This window comes from Bactrocera dorsalis, chromosome 5, assembly GCF_023373825.1.
Source record: "Bactrocera dorsalis isolate Fly_Bdor chromosome 5, ASM2337382v1, whole genome shotgun sequence".
NCBI lineage: Eukaryota > Metazoa > Arthropoda > Insecta > Diptera > Tephritidae > Bactrocera > Bactrocera dorsalis.
The window spans coordinates 2,094,409-2,118,659 of NC_064307.1; the positions used below are offsets into that span (position 1 = coordinate 2,094,409).

Genomic DNA, 24,251 nt, shown 5'->3' on the forward strand with positions numbered 1-24,251 from the left:
ACTGAAATTTGTTAAATAAAGTAAAGAATACCATGGTAGTTAGGCAGCTGTGATGTATGTCTGTGGTGAAATTAGTAATTTTTGTTTTCAAATTTACATTCAACATATTTTTTTTTTCAACACTCAACATTTTTTTGTACTTCAAGTGTGAGATTTAAGTTTTCTATAATATGGTCTGAAGTTTAATTATATTAACTAAATTCCGGTTTTAGTATTTAGCACGTTTCTCTAAATTTCTCACGGGTCTGTTATACATACACCCAAGTGGTCCAAGAGAATAGCAACATTTATTGTTCCGCATGACATTCGACGAGTGATGGGAGAATTTTGCCGGCACGGCAGCAAGGATCATAAGCAATTTACACGCCCACAATTCACACAAACAACAGTGGAGCAACTATGAATGCATTAATCGTACACTGCCATGCTTTATATTTATATGTATATTTATTTGAATATCAATTTGCATACCGGCATATATGTATGTACGTGTATAGCTTTATCTGGGTCCAGAGTAACAATTCGAAATTGTTGCCGATACTGTGGCAGAATGTGCAGACATTGGTAACAAATGTTAGAACAAAATCAATTAAATTGTATGACAAAACTACGAACAATACACTAGAAATTTATTGTCGAAATATGGATATACAGTTATATATGTTTTATATGTTTACATTAGCTCCTACAAATTGTGTGGACATTTATTAATATGTTAGGTTAAGTTTCAGTGGGAAATATTATTGTGATAACCAATAACGGAGGTTAACTATTGGAGAGCTGCATATATGCTAGTCATCGAATCTCTAAAGGTCTACAATTTGTTTTGAGTACTAAATATATATCACTTACAAATATTCATTAAGGACTCGCATGATTTCGAAACCTATGATGGGGTAGAATGAGGTCTTATTTCGGACTCGCTGAACCATTGTTGACTAAATATTTAGAAAGAGTTAAAGGTCGTGGTTAATTCTTCGTAACCTCAAATCCAATCGTACTTTTAGCTGAACGTGGTACACAGTTTCAGTAATAGTCAATAGTACATCAGCTTCTTCAAATTAAGGGGATTTAGTTTCCAGAAACTGAATCGTACATCACCAAAGCAAAGAAGACCTTAAGTTCAAGCTAGAATTAATTTTATCATGTCGCTGAATTCAATCCAAAGATCAAAACTAAATCTGAAGATAAACTTTTTTGTAGTCTTCCTAAGCTATTGATCTCATAAGTTTTACATTTCTTGACATATTTCAATATTAATTGCCGAAAGGACCAGATTAAGCCTCGACCCAGATTATAACGCAGAATGTTCCGACACAGGTGATATTCTCCATTTATGAACTTCACTTCATAATCCATAATCAAGCGATAGGTGCAGAAGTTTGTACCCATACCAGTAGCAAGTATAAGTTGCCTGTGTCAAAGGCATAAGCATTCATCCAAAAAGGTAGTGAGTTTGAGAAGATTATGCAAATGCATACAACATAAGCACAGTTGACACATTTATTGCACATGGATGTAGAAACTATGAGCTGCTCCTTGTATAGAAGTATATTCGCACGCCATTCTCTGTTTGTGCAACAACAAAATAAATACATCATAATTTTGGCCGTAGCATCTGTATTAATGTGTGTATGTTGTTGTATTGAATTAACTGCCACAATAAATGCACTTCCGCTTTTGTCAAACACATGTAAACAAGTGTTCTGCCGGCAGCAGCAACTAATCGTTTATTCATCATGAGAACACCATGTCGTCGACAGCTGCATGTATGATTCAAATTGTCGTTGTTGTTGTTATGTTACTGAGCAATTGTATTTGTATGTATGTATCTTACGTATACTTTCTTTAATTTGTCGGACATGAAGTGGAGCTAATTTAAATTCTATACGATTTTCTTATGCCCAAGTGCCGTAATGAGAATTTATTTCGAGAACTTTCAATTGAAAATCAACACCTGGAATAATTTTAGTAGCCTAATGCAGAAAGTGTAATTAAAATATGATTTAATTATGGAAATGTATGTAAATATCCGAATAAATATTTGGATTGGTCAGCGAGTATGTTATGCTCAGAGCAGTGGGAATGTGCAATATGTATCTTTCTCATATAGGTTGGTAGGTGCAACAACAACTTGCTATGAATAGTTCACACACACCCCCTGAGAACTGTTGATATTGCTAACAAATATAATATAATAGTATAAATCCAAATCTAATTAAAACGGAAACATTTCTGATAGCCTTAGAAAGGCACTACCAGACATCTCTCTCTATCGATCTCCAGAAGAGAGAGCTAAGAACTCTAGTACATCGTGATGCCTTAAACTCCTATATATTGAGCAAAAAGACCTTCGAGCTCAATAGGCTCAATTAAAAAAATTATGAGGCAACTGATATTAGTTACGGCTATCTCTTCTGGTTCGGGCTGCCAAGATCTTTCAACCTCAACCCAGTATTATAAAGGTGGACAATGAAGAAAGTGTCTGGATATTTCTACTCCATGATTCAAAAATCGTGTTATTTAATTAATACTGAAACATTTTCAAACGGTTGATTTGGTGATCAGACAATGATTCTTTATCACACCTTAAATTACTTGATGTACATTACATGAAAGACTCTTCTCATCTCTCTCCATTAAACAACGATTTATTTATGTTTTACAGCGAGATTTAATTTTTTCCTGCAACTCTGTAATTCTTAGATCTTGTTTCTGTTAGTGGCATAGTCGGTGGGATCTCATTCAACAAACCTAACAATCCAACCGGATTCCAGTTGACAAAGTGTACTCATCTCAACATGTCCATCCTCAGAGTTCTGTTAATGTGAAATTGCCTTAGCTTTCCTTCGTATAGCCCTTCTTCTTCTTCTTTGTCATCATCATTTGACAAATAACTGATGATAGGGAATTAACCAAAAATCGGACATAACATAATATTAACAGTTTAATGTTGGTGCATCGTGATGACAATACCATAAAGCTTCAAACAGCTTTATAAAATATACTAACACTAGTATATTATCATTTCAATAATTATTCCAATATATATATACTACATCCTTTATTAAGAAAACAGCTACTTAAAATAAATATCATATACATAAATAATACAATAATATTCCGTGTATATTCTCATTATAAATCTTGATAAGGACTCCCATTGTAAATAACCCACCGAGTCTGCTTATCTCTTTCATTTTTATTATATATCGCCCTACTAAGCTAAGGCTAAATAGAATAACTAGCAGAAATATAGTAAATAAATAAAATATTTATGTAAATATCTCAGATTCTCCTCAACTATTTTACAGGCCATCGATGAGGGTTTCATTGAAGACATTAATGGTATACTTAACACCGGTGATTTGCCCAATCTCTATCAGTTGGAAGACAAAGCGGCAATTATGGAGAATATGACGAGTGTTGCAAAGCAATTGGTGAGTGGAAATGTGTTCCATTGATGAGTAGTTTATTTAAATAATGGTGCCCTTTAGAAATATGTATGTATGTATAACTTTTGTATAGGGTACACTTTTAGAAGTATGCAGTTTCTAAGGAAATTAGCTTACTAAGTTTTTCAAGCAAAACTTTCGTCAGCGACGGACCAAATTCCGGGTTAATGGAGATATGTATTAGTAAAATTATTATATTTGGAGTGCGAAAAATTCTTAAGTAAAATTTCCTCATGTACTTTTTCCTTTGTGGCGAACTTTTGGTCAAAACATATCAAGAAATCGGTCGCAAATAGTACAGAATTGCTAATAAAGCTTTTCGAACATCTTTTCTCAATTTTGAAGCTCTAAAAACACACCCTTTATTTGCATATGAAGTGGTAGTTTAGAAGTTGTTAAAAGATATAAGCACTAAATTGTTGGTAAATGCAACATAGAGAAAGTGGTCATACAAAAAGATTATCACACTAGGGTGTTCCCGATTTAATGCATGGAAACATTAAGGTTATACTTATTAATACTTGTATATATTATAATATAATTCAGTTAAAAGACATACATCATTAAGTAAATAAATAACGTAAAATTAAAAAAAAATTACATTAAAATAATTTTTTCTACAAATTAAAAACAAAAAAAATACGTTTACCTTGAAATATATTTTTATATAATATATTATAACTTTTTTTTTGATAAAATCCGATGTTTTGTCAGTCAACTGCTTCTTAAATACTACCATATTTCTCAAGTTATTTTAATTTGACATCGTACTTATTCCAAAAGCTTCCTTAATGCTTTGTTTTTATGTTCTCATTGTTGTTGTTGCTGCTGTTGTCGTCGCTATTGGCCCACAAGTAGCTCATTATTTTGGCAATATAGCAATAATAGGCGACACAACAAGCCTCGGTGTCGAGTAAATGCTCTAACAACAAGCCAATTGAACTAAATACAGCAATTACGATAGTAACAACAACACCAGCAACATAGACAATGACAACGGCACTTGCCGAACACATACCGTTTACCGTACTTACTTATGCACCGACCGTACAATAACAAGTTGTTATTTCATGAACTGTATTTGCTTTATTTCCGGTAACACATTCATTTCCGTCTTCCTGCACCGGTTGCCACTCCCATGTCGGTCGTTTGCGGACCATCGAATGACAAATATTGGTTGCTTGCTTGGCCGATTCAATTTTACTTCCTTTAACCTGCTTTATAATTCTGTTGCCATCATTTTGAATTTCTGTCTTTGCACTATTTTCATGACTACAACAACAATCAACTGTTACTGCTGGTGCTGCTGTTGCTGCCTGTTCTCCGTGCCATTACCGTTGCCACTTCACACCACTGTGGGAATTTCATTTGCACTTCTTCCGTCCTGACTGCATTACATGCCACGCACCGCCCCGATGGCCTGGCCTGGCCTGCCACACCGCAATGTTGCACTGCTGTTCTGGTGCCCCGCTCCACAACCTCCTCGAGTGGCTCACAATCAATTCATATTTCGACTGCATTATTGAATGATGCATCTTCCTACTTACGAACTCGGTTAACGCTCGCACATGCAACTGCCGCTGCCACTGGCGCTTCTGCTGCTGCTGCTGCTGCCACTCCGACTGCCACTGATGTCGATGCTGATGATAATTTCCTGCAAATAAAATACATCCAACGGCACACAATGACACCACCGACTACACACACACACACGCACATGCATGGTGGATTGCATTTTATACTACAACTGCGGCAACAATCGAACCGCCTTCTGCGCTTTGGGCGAACTCCATCTCGAATGCGGGCTGACTGACGCACAGGCGAGACAAATTGAAAATTCCCCTTCGGAGATGTATGCATACTTTATCGAGAGGATACGTGAGCAATTGCATATAGCTTTGGCATTTTCACCGATTGGCGATTCCTTCAAGGAGCGTTTAAGAATGTATCCATCACTGATAAACTGCTGCACGATTGATTGGTAAGTGTGAACAATCACAACAACAGCAAGTGATCTAGTGATAATATGCACAAAAATCTTGTAGTGAAATTGTATCACACTCGCTTTATCAGCCATATGCATTTGATATACACCAGCAATATGCGGGCTACTTGCCATTAGGGTGGTTCAGTTGATTTTTGACAATAATTTAATTTTTTTTTACTTTTTGTAAGTTACTTGTGAAACACTTATAAATTAGTTACAACATACAATCGTTTTTACTGATTATTTGATGCGTGTTCAAACATTTCTCAGTTCGTTAATATGTCCACAACTTTCCCCTCATAAATGCCCTTTAGTACTTAGAAGCATAGAAACCAATATAACCACTTATAATTATTGACAAGCTAGAGCCCAGATTTTAAGCCAGAAAACAGAAATCCATTCAGATTTTCGATGTCCGTAGACTGTCAAAATTCTAAAAACAGTAGGAATGATAATGGTAATGAGCGAATGTTCTTTCGAAACATCATTCTACATATTTCGACTTCGAACAAAAATTCCGTTTTTATGTCCACTGATTCTGATGTCAGCAAGGGCAGCAGTTAATCATCATTTCGATTATGCAACTAATTACCGCCACATTTCATAGAGATTCATTCATGTTAACCTTCACTTTACGGACAAACAAGAAAAATTAAAAAAAAAAACTGGTTCTCCCTAATACACATAAATACTTCCGTCTGGAAACAGAAATTCTAACAGTATGGAATGCAACTTTTGCGGTGAAGATAGGAAGTATTTCCACTTATTTTGTTTTTGCACTTGCTAGAGCTGAATAAATACTATATCCTGCAGGGTACGAAAGTATTTTTTTACATATAACAAAAATTTCAAGGAAATTCCGTACGGTTTGAAAATATAATAACGAATAAGTATTTACATATATTTAAGTACAAGATTATATGGCAGGATATTATACATATATAGCAAATATCCTTAGGAAAGTGAGTGAGTTAAAATAATAAAATTCGACTTGAGCTCAAATTAGAAATGGAAGCAAAGCCCCGGTTGCCAAAATTATTTGGGTTTATTTTATTTAGATTTAATTACAATCTATTTTAGGAAAATGGAAGATAATATGTTTAAAATTAATTTTTTTGCAAAAATTTAGTTCAACTTGATTTTTCGTTCCCTATATTTAAAACGTATCTTAAACGAATTTAAATATACCTTACAAACTCTTTCACATTCCGGCAACAAACCGTTTAATTTTTCAATATTGTTCAAAAAATGGTCTCAAATACTTACTTATAGTGAAACTGAAATATTATTTACAGCTAATATATTTTACTTCTCAGCTGACATTATAATTTTCAAACAATATCCAATTATTCTTCAAATAAATAAGGGTTTATCTAGGGATTATGCTATTTTATAAATCTAGCATGTAACAAACTTTTCAAAACATCTACCCGAATACCAACCTCCACAGATAAACGGGATCAATTATTTTAATAAGACGTATTTTTGTCTTATGATAGCTGGAAGAAGGGTAGTCTTAATATCTTCCGATTTTGTTATAATTTGAGATTAAGAACGCCGAAGGTGACCAGCAATGATTCTCGTATGAAAACATGATATGATCGGAGTATTTCGCATACGTTGCCTACTCAAATATTGGATCAATGGTATTTTGATAGCCTATGCTTTCTTTTTAAGCCGCTGAGATGAGTTATCAACAATGTTAATAACAGTAATCTAAAATAATGTTTTTCCAGAACTGTCTTCACATTTGGTTTACAGCGACAAATTGAAATTCCCAACTCACTTAGTTTTCGTCACACATCAAAAAGACCTCGACATTTATACTTAAAAGTTCACTTACACTTGGACAAAAGCTAAGAAAGCACACTTAAAATGCCCAAAGTCAATTCTGTAACCTTTCATTTGCAAATTGACCATTTTACACTTTCGATTAATTGTTAAATTAAATTACTTTAGCCACATTAGACTAAATTTAGTTTACTGTTAATTGCGGTCTCTCGAATTGTCCAAATATGGCTAAAGCTTGTATTATTTGCATATATGTATATACCATTATTTGTAATTTCTGAGGAGGATATATGCGCATAAGTACATGCTTAAGTGAATAGAACACGCTGTGAGAACAACTATTTCAATGGATTCCACATACTCACCCATGTAGAACGCCAAAAGTAGATAAATACCCTAATCCATGAGTATGTATGTATGAATGTGTATGCGGCAAATAAATATACGATTTGCAGGTTCATGCCGTGGCCTGTTGACGCCTTGGAGCGTGTTGCTGAATATTTTATCAGTTCAATGAAATTGGGTCAGGCACAGGAGCAGGCTGAGGCCGGTGCCGCTGAGCAAGCATCGCTCGATACCGCAGATTCGGATGACAAGAAAAGCGACAATGTTGAGGAAATTGTGCTCAGTGAATTGGAATTGGAGCTGGTACAAATTGTCATGTATTTCAATAATTCCGTCTTCGAAGCGAGCGAACGGTAAGTGCACGTTTATCGAAAGTTGTCAAACGGAATGAAGTGATAAGTTGACAAGCAAACAAGCAGTAAACCGCATTAAGCGCAAGCAAACGAAATATATGTACATACAGACAGACGGACAGATATAGCAATGTGCACATGCATTAATTTGACTTAAATTACAGCTGTTATCTGGAGTTGGGACGCCGGAATTATGTGACACCCTCATCTTATTTGGAGATGCTTAAGTCTTTTAAAAGTTTCTACGTACGGAAATTGGAGGAAATCACGAAACTGCGCGATCGGTAAGTATGCGCCGGCATATCCCGTTAATTCTACACAATCTATATCAACTTAAAATATAGCTACACCACCGGTTTGGAGAAATTGGACTTTGCCGCCGGTCAGGTGGGTGAAATGCAGGCGAATCTTTATGATCTGCAGCCGAAACTGAAAGTGCTCTCCGAGGAGACCGAACGCATAATGGTGAATATAGAACGTGAAACAGCCGAGGCGGAGAAAAAGAAGGAAGTTGTTGGTGCTGATGAAGCGGCTGCGAATGAGGCCGCAGCCGCCGCGCAAGCGATCAAAGATGATTGCGAAAGTGATCTAGCTGAAGCCATACCTGCTCTAGAGGCAGCATTGGAGGCTTTAAACACACTCAAGCCGGCTGATATTTTCATTGTGAAGTCGATGAAGAATCCACCGTACGCCGTGAAGTTGACATTGGAGGCTGTGTGTGTGTTGCGTGGCTTCAAACCGGATCGTAAGCCAGATCCCAGTGGCCGCATGGTGGAAGACTTTTGGGGGCCATCAATGCGTATGATAGGCGATATGAAGTTTCTGGAATCGCTGAAAACATTCGACAAAGACAATATACCGCCGGCAAATATCAAAAAGATTAGAGAGAAGTGTGTGTCATATTTGTAGAAAATTCACAAATATTTTAAGACTTTTCCTTTCACTTTTTTTTTTTTTTAACCGTATACAAACCCAGATACATACCCGATCGCGACTTTGTACCAGAAAAGATCAAAAGCGCCTCCACTGCCTGTGAAGGTCTTTGCAAGTGGGTGCGTGCCATGGATGTGTATGATCGTGTAGCAAAGATCGTGCAGCCGAAACAGCAAGCACTTGCCGAAGCAGAGGCCGATTTGGCTTCCCAAATGGAGAAATTAAACGCGAAACGTGCCGAGCTGCAAGTGATTTTAGACAAATTACAGAAATTGAATGACTTCTTCGCCGAAAAGTCACGCGAAAAGAAGCGTCTGGAAGATGAGATCGATAATTGCGAGAAGAAATTGAATCGGTAATGTTCGTTGAAATGCTAAAACTGCAAAATAATATTTAAAATATCTTAAATTTTTTTTGTTTGCACCCAGCGCGGAGAAGCTACTTGGCGGACTGGGCGGTGAGAAGACACGTTGGTCGGAAGCGGCGCATAACTTACACAAATCGATTAGCAATATTGTCGGCGATGTTCTGCTAGCCGGTGGCGCAGTAGCTTATTTGGGTTTCTTTCCAACTGAGGTGAGTTAGTACTCGTTACTCACGAATTGAGCTATGAATGGAGATCAAACGAGATTTCAAAACCATTCCTTTTCGTTTCTTCGCAAATTCAAGTGGCTTGTCCAGCAGCATGTATTGCATACACATTCATATGCTTAAATTCACACCTTACTTACTCATACATCTCTGATGTTAGTGTTAAAAACTGAGCTTTTAAAATTTACAAAAATTATAGCTCGTTTCGTTGCTTCTAGCTGCCGGCTAGCAATTAATACGCTTCGTTTAAGCTACACATTTAAAGCGTTATTGATATTTTCTGTTTTAGCAACTACTAGCGTGTTGCTGACACAAAAAAATATACAACTACTCCCACTACAACTAATCACTGCCGACGCGGATTTTGCATGTCCCAAAAAAAATTATTATTTTTTAGAACGGCTGTCGGTGGTACTATGTTGATGTGTCGAAAAATGCTTATTTTTAGTGATAGAATATTTTCTGAAATTCGATTAAAATAGTCGTAGCGTATAAAAGAGTTGTTTATATGCGAGAGCACGTAAAACATTTGCGTATGCATGCAAATGAGAGTAAGAGCGCTCAGGATTAAAAATATGTGGAATAAAAAATTCCGGCATATATTTAATTGCACTCAGAAAGTGTTTTAGAGAAAAATATAAAAATCGTAGAAGAGGTATATTTAGAAAGAATTAGTTTTTTTTACGGAAGTTAGTATAAAAAATTTTTGCCACTCTTTGGTCCACATGATCGTTGTGCTAGACCTTCTTTCTTCAAGAAAACTGAAAGCCAACACTAGAAAACACAAATTTTGTTTCAAGTATACCTAAAAGCATTATCATTGCTAATTGCGAAAGTCGGGAATCGAAAAAAGTGTGATAAAAAGAAGAGAGTAGTATAATAAGCAGTTAAGAAATAGCAAGAATTTACACCACTTGAACGAGAGGCATGAATCGCTGAGAAGTGAGCAGAGAAATTGTGTAAAGCTATGTTCACACTAGGACTCTTTTTGTCGCCTAAACGAGTTTTTGTAGACGAGATGAAGACAAGAAAATACGAAGGGATCGTGACGTTCATGTCATTGTGTTTATGTTCGTAACTGTGGTACTGTTGGTATTTTCATGGTCGCAATAGCACTTGGTTTCAAATGAATTAATCATGTTCTGAAGTTTGAATTGTATTATTTATTTTTTTTGGGTAAATGTTATGTATTAAATATTTTTTATATAAATATGTGTGCAAATATGTATTATATAATTGAACTATTTTAGAAAAGATGAATAAGGACTAAAATTCGCAAATCAAACAAAGTGTTTTTAGATTGTGTATGAACAAATGTGATATGAATAAAAATGCAGAAAATTTACCTACTCAAGTCGTACTCGTATCGCTTGTATGGCCGCAATGTGAGACACCAGAAGAGAATTTGCCGATAATGAGCGCCCTCGTTTGAACGTAGTCTCACGAAGACAGTCTCTAAGCACTAGTTACTACTCCTTATCAACTTAAAATTAATACTAGGACAATTTTTTTTTTGTTTTTAAAATTTCACTCTTGGGTCATCCTAGTATCCGTGGACCTCACTAATAACAAATACGTTATGTAATAGATAAAAATATGCTCAGGAATTTAATCAAATATATCTTATTAACACACCACACTACTAACACAGCACCCCGTGCTTCCCTCTGCCAAAAATATTTACCGGAAATCATTATAATTTTCTGGTAAAGTGCTCACAACAATCCTAGATATGCACATACTGCAAATTATATGTATATTAATTATTTTCCAAACTATCTGCGTAGAATATTTGAATATATCAATCAGCTGAAGAATGCTTGTGTAATTAGTGAAATATTTGCACTGTTTTGGCTAAAATTAGGGAAGTTATGTTGATTTTACTGGTTAACCGGTTAACCGTGATGTGACAGTCGCATTATAAAAGCAGCGTTTACTTAATGAACTGTTATTATGCGTGCTGTAATTTATACAAACACTCGCACATATATATATATATAAATTACCTGTTGGAAAATTGTAACTTTGAGAATAAAGTCTTAAAATATGCGCCACCACAAAAGAAAGTTATAAAAGTATTTTTACTGATATATGGTCTATCAAATAAGCAACTCTATATCTGTATACTATATTTGGGGCACTCACAATGTGTCATAAAGCCTCGTAAAATCATAAAATCAAAAACTTTAATATTAGTTTCAAAAATTTGTTGTTGGATTGCATACACTTATTTTAGTTTGAGCAAATACAACTCTGAACGCTTTGTTTTCGGATCGTTATAACTTATAACATTATGAGACCATGTGAAACCCCCAATTATGTTTTAAATTAGAGCTTAGATTCCTACTGGGAACTTATGGGTTGAAACAGGAATGCCTATTTATTATTTACATATGTCATGCAATAAACAATTAAATTAATAATTTCATACCTCTAGTTTTTAACTAAAAATTCACTATAAGATGTGCTGTACGTGTTGATATGCGGCTACAGTTTCGAGCAAATATTTTGATCCGAAGACGTTGTTTTGACTCTGGGCCTAGGTCTAAAGTAAACTACTAGATTCGTAAAGGTGATTGAACGTACCTCCTGATCAAATTTCATCCAGACTGACTTATTTTAATACAAATAGGTCAATAGTCGTTTTTGCAAAAACTCAGATTGTTTGGAAAGAGTTTAGCATTGATACGCTCAACACCCAAAATTCTAACCAAAATGTGTTGAGTCGATTCGTAAGCGATTTTACGATCCTCCTCTATCTCTCTGATTCCAAAACAAGGAACAAACACTAATTACTATATAGAGATGAAATTTCACACGAGCAAAAAAAGGTACCATTATAGGAAAAGCTTTTTTATGGATTCGGTTTGCGGAGTCCGGATCAAATTTGATCACATGATATATAGGGTGGGTCATCTAACGTTTTAAATTTGAATTATCTATATTTCGACATTGGAAACGTCAAATACCATTCGGAAAGTGACAGATATTCAGTAAAAAGTCTAAAATTTACGAAATGGGTCGCTATTCACTAGAAGAAAACTGGAAAACAGTTCGCAGATTGGGCAGAAGATCGTTTGACCGAGGATGGTCAATTTTACCGAAAAATCATCTTTTCGGACGAGGCTCATTTCCACCTCGATGGTTACGTTAACAAGCAGAATTGTCGCATTTAGGGCACAGAAAACCCGCACGTAATCGTCGAGAAGCCAATGCACCCAGCACGAATCACTGTATGGTGCGGATTTTGGTCTGGTGGAATCATCGGTCCATTTTTCTTCGAAAATTAAGAAGGAACCGCCGTAACCCTTAATGGTGAGCGATGTCGCGCAATGTTAACCAAATTTTTCTTCAAGCAAATTCAAGAGGAAAACATGGACAACATTTCGTTCCCGCAAGACGGCGCTACGTGCCATACAGCAAACGCTACACTCACTCTTTTACGCCCTATCTTTAAATTTAAAATTTTATATGGCCCACCCGTTACTACATGACAACAATTCAATACTGTTATACAATTTCTAAAAAATCAGAATTTTGTTGCTTCTACCGGTTGCATGAAGCCATTAGCCTCCTTTTCTTTCTTACGCAATTCTATTAACTTCGGCCTGGCCCACGGCTACATATACATATGTTGCTAATTAACCGCACACAACTATAGGTACATATATGTAGCTCATGTAGTATTTATGGCATAAAACAATAGGCAAAATAGTTTTGGCATCAAAATACGAAAATAGCAAATGCAACTGCAAAGCGCCAAATAAATGCGCTGATTAATAAAGCCAAACCATAGACACGCCGAATAGATATGCATAGCTTTACAGAAATGTGGCAGACAGTTGGTGATTTAAAGCGGAATTCATATGCATTTGATAAGTGCGCTGTAATTACCATCCACAACAACAAAACAAATGGGAAGTCGGCGCCATTGCAAACCTTTCATATTTCCGCGAATCCATAAATTACTGTCTGATTGAAACTTTGTATTGTGTTGAAAAATATTTTGCACAACAGTATCATTTGCAAATTAACAAAATATTTCTACGTGTATGTATGTATATGTGTATGCTTGAAACTAATGTATGTTTTTTCGTTACAGTATCGGGCGCAAATTTTGGAGGATTGGAATGCGTTGTGTGTGCGCAAAAAAATTCCTTGTTCCGAGAAGTTCTCACTGGCCAGCACACTGGGAAATCCCATGCAGATACGCGCCTGGTCATTAGCCGGTCTGCCGGCTGATAACTTTTCTGTGGAGAATGGCATTATTGTGGCCAACTCGAATCGATATCCGCTAATGATAGATCCACAAGGTGATTTCTATTGATTTGCTGCGGCTAATTGAAGTTGTTCGTACTTCTAGTTATGTGTATTTCTACTTTTGTGTGTTGATTATGCGCAATTATTCTGTATTTATAGGTAGTAATTTCAAATTTTGTTTTGATGAATTTAAGGTGGAAACTGTTTGAATATCTGCATATGTGATGGCATGAATGAATATTCGGTTAATATTGGTTTCTTTGATTGTTCAGATACCCGAATATACTACTAATAACTGAAAGATAGTTACTTCTTGGATTATCATCGTTAATCTCATTTTTTTTTATAAATTTTTGAACTTAGGTGTCATATAAAAAATGTATTTATAAGGAAATGCCTAGGAGAAAAATATATCGATTCAATATACATACATAACATTATCATCAGTAATACTGAGTGATAGGCCCGTCTACAGATAATTAATGATTTCTAAGCTTTGAAAGAACTGTAACAAGTTCGGATGGTTCTATATAGAGACTTTGGCACAAGAGACTCAGTGGTTTATTTATACCATGAGCGGGGAATATTAAGTTGGCCACGAAGTTTGTAAAGACCTTATAAAATATATATCTAAATGATCAGTGCAACGAGCTCATTCGATATAGCCATGACCATCTGTCTGTTTCTCTATCTGCCTATGCGCGAACTAGTTCCTCAGGTTGTGAGACATCAACCAGAATCATATTCCTATATGAAAAACTTTTTATTTGTGAAGGTTAGTTTAGCATCGGTGCAGCCAAATTAACGGGTTTTCTTGTTTACTCTCTCTCAATCGGCATAATTTACACTAATATGGAAGCTAAGTTTAAGATTTTGGTATCTAACACAATTATTTTCTATTATCTCACCTGTTATTCCATATCTTATATTATTCCAGTCCAAGCCAACAAATGGATTAAGAATATGGAAAAGGATAATTATCTGCGCGTAATCAAGCAAAGCGATCCCAATTACATGCAAATACTTGAGCTTTCCGTAACATATGGCAATCCTGTGCTGATTGAAAATGTTGGTAAGTAAGCTTTTAGGGGCTTAGAAGAACTTTATCTTAACTAATTTTTGGTGTAACATTTTTCTCATCGACAATATCGATGTATTTAATTATCTGACTATAAATATCGGATAAACAAAAAAAATATATATATAATTAATACATGCAGGAGGAGAGGTTAGCTGTACCAACCCTAGAAAAAAATTTCCTAAGAATGCCCTGTAGAATACTCTAATTGCAAGATGTGTTCACTTGTATTGTGGAAATTCAAGGTTTCAGAGTAATAAAATCTGTGGACCTTACATTTGTATTAAAAAAATTTGTCTTTTGAAATGCCTAAGAACGCGACTAAATAGTTAGACATGTGTTTATCTGTTGTTTTAGAGCAGAGTTCAGTGGAAATTCGCCAATATTTTTAAAAGGTTTACCTAGTGTGACAGCCTAAAAGAAGGCAATTTTGTTTTAAAATTCAATGAATATATTTTAAGAATAATAAATTTCTTGAAAAAAATTAAATAATCTTCGTGTTACATGCCATCGACGATGGAGATAAAAAGTCCATACAAGGATACGGTCAAAAAACAAGGTAAAGATTTAAAAAAACGTCGTCTTAAAGACCCACAGTCTTTTAAGTTAAGTTGTTCAGAATGATTTATACAACATTTCCTGCTCTAATATACATATGTGAGTACATACATATATTTGCAACTTAATTATTTTGATAGTAAAACTGTTAAACATTTCGAGAGCCTGATTGTTTCCTTCCATAAAAACTATATATCATCTTGTATGAAATCGCAATGTATATACATATACATATATATATATACATATAAGTACAAATACCGTTTTCTTAGAAATACCTAACACTTATTCCGCCCGTTTTGAATTTGTTTTTGTTTTTGGTCAAAATTCGAATTGGCTAAGATTAATGACGCAATGAAATCAGCCAGAAGTAATAAACGAGTGACGTCGGTACAAATCCAATTAAAAGCACATAACAACAGAGTACCATGCGCGCAGATACGGATACATACATACATACACACGCAGATGACTTCTCAGAAACACTTATTAAGCTGAGTGCTCTTCAACTGAATGGATTTTTGGGGTTTTGAACATGCAGACAGTTACTTGGCGAAACATTTATGCGCCGATACTTAACTGCATACATGTGTATGTATGTTGGTTGGTGTGTGTAAGTACTCACATGTTATAAATATAAAATCAACAAACGCATCAACTCAAGTTCATGGTGATTTGCGATTTTTATGTGTTTCGTACGACAACAAATTACTTGTCAAGCCGAACCGTATCGAATGATTTGAACATTTTTCAAACACAGTTCCGTATGCGGAATGTATGTATGTATGTACATATGTATTTGGCCACGTGTCAGTGGCCAGCAGATGATTGGAACATTTTTGATTTTTCATCGTGTTTATTTTCCGAGATTACGACAGCAATAAAGAACTTAACGACGCGCAGAAGTCTAGTTTATAGGAAGAGCGAGTACGAAGAAGTGGATCAATTATAGGCATGCGTTCTGTTTTGGGTTTGCTTAATAAATGAGTAACGTACCGAGATGCGTAGTAAGAGACTGGTTTTGTAGGCTTAGCTTGTAAAAATGATATTTAGTCACTTTACCCCATAAATAAACGCAATAAGAATTTAAAGATAAAGGAGAGAAGTTGAATATTATTCCAAAGCTATTAGAATACCATAGCAAACGAATACAAATTCAATGTAGATTCTTTTCGTTGAAAAATTTGTTAACTACTTTTTACAATATTATTTTATTTTTACTTTATTTGTTTCACAAAATCAATTGATGAGTACGAAGCAGTACAATGATACTTTAAAGTTAGTGCCAAATAATAAAAGAAGGGTCACGTTGCCGCATGGCAACATAACATTAAAATTGCAAAGCGATTAGAAGTTAACCACTTTTCGCACTAGATGTTACTTAAAAACGGGCATGTATACGAGTTTCAAGTTATTTTGTATGACAAAAAATTTGTGGACAATCAAATCTATTTAAGCATGCCCATCTCTCAGGTTTCGAGATATCGACCTGAAATTTTGCACCTGCCTTTTCTCCCCAAGAAGATGCCTCTTGAAAAAATCTCTGCTTTCCTTAATTGCTTTCTGAAATTCACCTTTAAAGTTGGTTCTTCATTCATACGTATTCCACGAATCACCATTGCATCCCGAAAAATTACGGTTCCATGATGATCAAGACCAGCACGTTACTGTGAATGGGAATCGCTACCGCTCAATGATAACCGAATATTTTTGGCACGAATTCGATGGCATGGACTTGGACAATATGTGGTTCCAATATAATGGGGCCACAGGTCACACAGCGAATGTCACAATCGATTTATTGAAAACCAAATTTGGTGAACGTGTTATTTAACGAAATGACCCAGTCATTTGGCTGCCTCGGTCGTGCGTTTTGACGCCGTTAGACTATTTCCTGTAACGCTACGTCAAGTCTATGGTTCATGCCAACAAGCCAGCGACGATTGATGAACTTCGTACGAATATCGAACGTGAAATTTCAGCAGTATCGGACGATTTATGCTTGCAAACCGTCGAAAATTGCGTTTAGCGTCTGGACTTCTGCAAGCGTATCCGTGGTGGCCTTGCAAAAATAATTGAGTCCATACATAATGGCATCGAATGTAATTTCAATGAAGAATTTCATTGGTACATTAAATATTATAGTAATATCACGCCAATATTTACAAAGTTTAAACAAATTTAATAAAATTTATTTATTTGCTCTTTTTTAATGAGAAAAGTTAATTTACAACATTTTTAATTCGTGGCATTTGAAAGTGCTTAATTACAAACGCTTTATGCGGTTTTTCTATTAATAGAATTTTAATAACCACACATGCTAATGAAAGTGTGCAAACAATATTTGATTTTGTATTTCAAGGGAAATTTATTAACAGTAAAAGTTGGCGTCAATAAATCACGGAACATTCACACATAACTGTACAAACATACATGTGTACATAAGTAAGTCAAAAAGCGCTCATGTAAAAAATGTATATAATATATGCGAGCACGCACACATATAAATTCACATGTAGACATACATATACATAGGTCCATATATGTATGCGGATATAATGTACATACGTGTACATATATTTATATTTTATATGAAAGTATTTATATTTACGAGCATAATTTTTTTGGATTTCGCATCCAATTAACGTTTCAATTACATTTTCAATTATCGTTTTCAATGTTACAGCTGCTTGATGAATTACGATCCATTTATTCCATACGTAGGTAAATGTCAATGTTTGTTGTAGAACTCGGCAAAAATTATAAACTAACTTTTCGCATATTCTACAAATAAAAACCGGGTATTATTTTATACTAAAAACGTCGGCAAATCAAACAATTTCATCGGAAGCTGCTTCATTTCAAGTCAGTTGATTCACTAGTCGGAATTCATGGCAAACATATTATATAAATATGCCACATTATCCATTTTAAAGAAAAATATAAACTTTCTTGAAACAGAAAATAATTATCATTATGAAAAGTTACAGGTAAATTATAAATGAGCAACCGCTAATGTTATTTAAACATAAACATTTCCTTGGAGTTAACAGTTGGGCTGAAAAGTTCGTGGGCTGATATATAGGTAGATAGTAATACCAATAATAAATTTTTTTTAGTCAGTCTCTACCTTTAAAAGATATGGATACAAATTAGAAAGTCAAATTATTAGTTTAGGAGATATACTTTTTTATGTGAAGCAACTTGTGCTAGTTTTCAAAAAATGCGTCAAAAGGAGTTTGGTGGGTAAATAAAGCATTGCTTTTTATGGGAACAAAAAACTGTTGAAAACAAGATTTGGATTGGTGAACTATATTTGAACCTTACACCAGGGAGCACCGAGAACGATGCAGGCAGTGGACGCCCAAAAAAGGCTCTTACCGACGAAAGCATCAAAAACTCTCCAAAATAGTTTTGAATACCTGTAAAGTGAAGTTGCTCTAGAGAGCTGAGACTCTAGTAATATTAAACCAAGGCGTTGCATAGATTGTGAATACTATTTGAGTATGCGAAAGATCTGCGATTTGCTGATTCTGAACGCCTTTCATTGTTTTGTCACTTTACAAAACCTCTTTTATCGAATATCAAGGAAAAAGGAAACCTAATGAAAATATTACATATTATTCAAAATAAGAACAGTGATCGAATCGAAAGGATAAAGAGTTGCCAATGTTTTTAATTTTTTTAATTTATTTTTACCATGAAAATTGTATCGCTCCAACTAACCGCTAAGAGAAATTGGTATATATATTGTATTTTTAGAGAAGCAAATACCTTCGATAAGGTTTTAAGTTATTAACCTGTCTAAAATATGACAGTGAAGTAGTTTTATAAAATTTTCCACACCTCGTTCACGTAATAAAACATTTTACTATCTATTACATAAGTATTCTTGAAAAAATCATTTTAAAAATTAGAAACGAACTGAAATTATACGCATCCTACACAAATGAAAGGTGAAATTCCTTTTACTTTAGTAGTATAATATAAATTAAAAAAACAGAGAAGAAATCAATATATATAAATATAAAATTAAATGTAAAACGAGACCACTCTGATTCCTATTTAATAACTGCATATGCGGAGTAGAACGCTGCAGGCATCCAGAATAAAAAACAAACAAATTTATGCACTCCATGCGCCATCTAAGCGTACAAAACGCTTTGTATGGTGTTCAGCAGAATTTCTAAATTAAAAATTGCATTTTTTAATAATTTGATTGCAGGTGAAAGCTTAGATTCCAATTTAACACCAATACTGGAGAAGAACGTAATTAAGCACAAAGGCGGTCTATTTATTAAAAGCGGTGAAACGATGCTGGAGTATAATCCCAACTTTCGTCTGTACATAACAACCTGTTTGCGGAATCCGCACTATTCACCGGAAATAATGGTTATGGTAAGTGAAAGTCAAAGTGCGCGACCGAGAGCGTATGAAAGCTTGCAGTATTAAAACAAAATAAGGTTTGTGGGCAAATTTATCGTGAATTATTGATTTAACATTGGGAAGAGAGGATTTTATGTCTACTATACGTAACATATTAACAAGGAAAATATAGAGTCAAAAAATCAAATGTATATTCGATTATGAAATTTTGTTTGAAATTCTACTGAAACCTGTTATAAGCTTGTGAATGCAGTTATAGATTTATTTTATGGAACTTTTTCTCACCAGTGGTAGCTCCATATATATAGTACATAGTATAAGTATATAGTATATAGTATCATCTTGTAACCACATATGAGAGATGGGGGTAGTAGGGGTAGTATCTACTGTTTTATAAAGTACCACACACACAAACATCAATCATATGAAGTAAGGTCAGCCGGATGTTCGAAAATCCTGATATTAGTTGTACGGCTCAAAGATAATATGTTATACGCAAAACAAGCTCACCCATTTACATTGAGATAACTCACATATCGGCCGATTTATGCGACAAAAAGTCACTCGGAAATTCGAAATTCCTTATATTGGGTTGTCAAAAAAGTCTTGCGGTATTTTTATTGAATCAATTCGTGTGGCACCCATACATCGAGCTTCTTAGTGACTCCAAGCTACTTCAAATGGTTTTTAACGCTTTGATGACTACGAGTACTATGCCGCTCTCTTTCGACCAATTCAGCGATTTTATCGCAATTTTCGACGACAGACCTTCCGGAGCGTGGCGCACCTCTACACTAGAACGAAAACGTTTTTGCATTATCGTAGTAATACTGTAAAATATGCCGTATTTTCTCTTTATTTTGCTCCATGTTTGCGACGCTATAACTCACGAACGACTTAGAAGAAACGACAATCAATCAAACACGTGTTAGCGCGTAAAATGAGCTTTCCAAAAAGGTATAGCATGACCCGATGCGACGATAAAACTAGAACTACGCGCTTTCAGCGCCTTTTTTGACAAGCCAATATTAGGTACTTGCGACTGAGGGAACCCGATTCAACTGATATTTGATATACAGAGATGCTACTATCAAGAAAATATTCTCTCTGAATTTCAATTGTACATCCCATACATTAACCGATTTTTGGTGAAAAGTCAACTATAGATACTTGGGTGCACATATTCGGTACCCAGGTGCTTGAACAGTTTCCACGCTAGGCCTAGTTATGTACATATATATATTTGTTGAATAAATTAACGATAATAACTGTATTTCTTGCTTTCTTTAAATTTTTATGCATTTTAGACGAGATCTCTATATTTGTCTTGTTTTTGTATTCCTTGCAAAAATTGTATAGGTTGCGGTTTTGAATTTCATGATAACGGAACAAGGTTTGCGCGAGCAGCTACTAGCTAATACCGTCGCACGTGAACGGCCCGATTTGCAGGAGAAAAAAGAACAACTGATTGTCGAGTCGGCGAAAAATCGTGATGCTTTATACACAATCGAATCGAAGATTCTAGAGGTGAGTATATTTATAAAGGCATTTTATGAAGTTTTTCTAAACATATTTTTATATATGCCAGTTATGAAATGAAACAAATTTTCAAAATTTGTCTTATAACTAGTGAATGGCTCTAGCATAGGTATATCTATATACATAAGACATGTGAAATATATTGAAATATGAATAGGGATGGTACCACGAGGATATCCCAATTAATATACATATATACGATACTGATCCTTTATCAGTTAGAATTAAATATTGATTCAAGAGGGCTTCGAGAACGAAGCAAGCCAATCACAATGAAAAGCAGCACGTTCTTATAAGGAAATGATTAAATAAACGAAAAAATATTAAAAAGTAAAATTTAATACAAATTTTATTTGTATTTATGGTACTTGTCAGAAGTGGGTGCCTAACCACCAAAAAAATAATGCTCGGTTATAACCGCTGATAGCTAAAACTTTCACCTTACAAGCCATGTGCGGTAGAAAGTGTGTACTCAGACCCACACAGTCATTCGACAATTCCACTACATTGCTTTGCTAAGCCCAAGTTTATCAATCCATCTATCAGCAAAACATACAAACAAGCATCTTTGCTAATACCGACATGTATTATGTGGACATACGTAACTGTAATGGCTGGTACTTAAAATATATCCCCAAACTGCTCAGCCTGAGGCTAAGCCAACGATTTGCTACATGCTTACTTAATACATATGTACTTACTTTATATATGCTTTATGTATGTATATGTAAGCATGTGCTTGTATTTAACCTCAACTTAACCAAACTCAATTCAGCGCAAACACTCTCTGCCTTACTTAACCCGTAGGTATTATCCTCGTCGGAGGGCAACGTGCTGGAGGATGAGAATGCCATCAACATACTGTCATCGAGTAAAATACTATCGGAGGAAATACAGGAGAAGCAAGTAATCGCTGTGGCAACTGAAACGGAAATTGACGCCGCACGCCAACAATACGTACCGGTGGCCAAACATTCCGCCATACTCTTCTTCGGCATCAGCGAGTTGGCAAACATCGATCCGATGTATCAATACTCGTTGGCCTGGTTTCTCAATCTATTCGTAAACGCAATATTGAAGGCGCCGAAATCGAATGTGCTCGAAGAGCGTTTAGAGCATTTGAATTATTACTTTACGAAATCAATTTATCAAAATGTTTGCCGATCGCTTTTCGAGAAGGATAAGCTTGTCATCTCTTTGGTCATGTGCCTGGGTATATTGGTATCGCGGGTGAGTTGATGCCCAAACTGCGTGGTTAGCGTTAGTTAAGGAGCAAATTTGCAATAAATTCACACAAAGATATATATATATAGACACATAGGGATACATACGCACGTAATGAAAGCACGATTATTTAGCTTTTGAAAGAAACATGTTGTTGAGTGAACGAAGTTGAAGCGCTCGAATTGGTAATGAACTAGCTGCTCGTTATTTGTTGTTTCTTAGTGCTTTTGCGTTATGGTTGTAGTACCTACGTTTTCAGTATTTAGCGCATTTAAATGCTCTAGGCAGGCTTACAGTGCGCGAAATGAGTTTAACTTCAAGGAAAAGTGAAGAGCACAACAATTTTTTTATTTGCAGAAGATATAAATAATTCCAACAATTTTTCTGTTTTATCATTAATTTCTTTAATCAATTTTGAAGCACCTATTTTGGAACTGTATTTGATTACGATCCGTCTATAAATTGATTATTTTTTGTAACATTTTTTCTTATTTTGAGTTTTTGTTTTGTATGAAACTAGTGTGTTTTCCACTATTGACCAAAGTGGGATCGTAGCTCGACCACTTTAATTCTAAACAAATGATAATGTGATCTCATTCAATTAGCGAGTGACAAGGTCTCTTAAAATAAGTATATAGCCTTGGGTTCCGATTTGAAGGACTTCAAGATCTTGTAGAGTCCCTAATTATATGTAACCACACCATATAAATGAAGAGTATATGAGTCATGTTAGGTTATCATGCCATACCACCGTTATCCACACAGGTGTTGCGTTGATACCAAAACGCGCTCTTCAGATCCCAATAGATCGAAGCCCCGTAATCAACCTATTAAAATGGAGAGCTGCAATTTCATAAGTTATTGTGAGCTTTGACTTGAGAAAACTTTTCAGTTTCCCCAATAAAAGTTCTCTAAACATTTTATATTAAGAATAAGTGAGCTGGAATGATCCCCTAATCAATGACCGTCAAGGATGTTTTTGAAAGCTCAAAAAAATATTCGTGCTGAAATTATCGCTATGTTCTGCATCTAGCTATACATTTAATTGAAGACACTTCAAAGTGCTCTTTAGTAAAGCCTTTGAGTAAATAAACTATTATAATTGATTAAATGGGCAGGCACATTTTAGAAGCCTGTAAATTGAAAAACATTTAAAATTTTAGTATGGTAGTTTTAAAGATATACAGTAACAAAATATTCAAAAGGAAAAATCAAAATTAAAAATTATTTTTAAAAATTTCATACTTGGTGACCTCCTTAAAAAAAACTTTTTCATAGCGGGTCATCAAGGATATGTCTAGCATTGGAAAAACATTTTTTAAAATATTTAATTTATTGGAGAGGTTTTGAACTCAATATCTTCGCGTTAGTACCGAATATAACCACCTTTGTTTCAATTTCAAACTGAAAATATTGAAAATACAAATGTTTTTCTCTTAGTAACTATATATTTTAAGTAGTTAAAGAAATAACATTCAAGCAATCTTCGCGCACTGCACTCATCCCTGTTTACATACAGCTACACAAATAACGGTAAGTTAAGATGCTGCAATGCCTTCTGAGCCCTTCTTATAATAATTTTTTTTACGGCTTTTCATCTCTGTTCAGTGAGCACTTTAATATATTTTAACTTTTGTTTCGTTTTTCCGACACAAATCTTCTTTCTACTTCAGCATTTCGCCGTTGTGCAGTCGCATTATTTGCCTAGTCGGCTTTTGACGCCATTGCCATCTTAATGTTGATTAATTTTT

General features: G+C 34.9%; 1 protein-coding gene across 2 annotated transcripts in view; it reads left to right on the plus strand.

The window, feature by feature from the left end:
- The window catches only part of LOC105232710 (dynein axonemal heavy chain 3), a 100,236-nt gene that overhangs the window by 60,100 nt on the left and 15,885 nt on the right, over positions 1-24,251 (plus strand). For both annotated transcript variants that reach the window (XM_049457490.1, XM_011214492.4), the window contains exons 44-55: positions 3,315-3,440; positions 5,276-5,436; positions 7,689-7,931; positions 8,096-8,215; positions 8,276-8,821; positions 8,908-9,219; positions 9,293-9,440; positions 13,558-13,768; positions 14,653-14,787; positions 19,577-19,749; positions 21,097-21,264; positions 22,084-22,506. In XM_049457490.1, the coding sequence (XP_049313447.1) occupies positions 3,315-3,440; positions 5,276-5,436; positions 7,689-7,931; positions 8,096-8,215; positions 8,276-8,821; positions 8,908-9,219; positions 9,293-9,440; positions 13,558-13,768; positions 14,653-14,787; positions 19,577-19,749; positions 21,097-21,264; positions 22,084-22,506 (2,766 nt within the window). The remainder of the gene's footprint in view (positions 1-3,314; positions 3,441-5,275; positions 5,437-7,688; positions 7,932-8,095; positions 8,216-8,275; positions 8,822-8,907; positions 9,220-9,292; positions 9,441-13,557; positions 13,769-14,652; positions 14,788-19,576; positions 19,750-21,096; positions 21,265-22,083; positions 22,507-24,251) is intronic.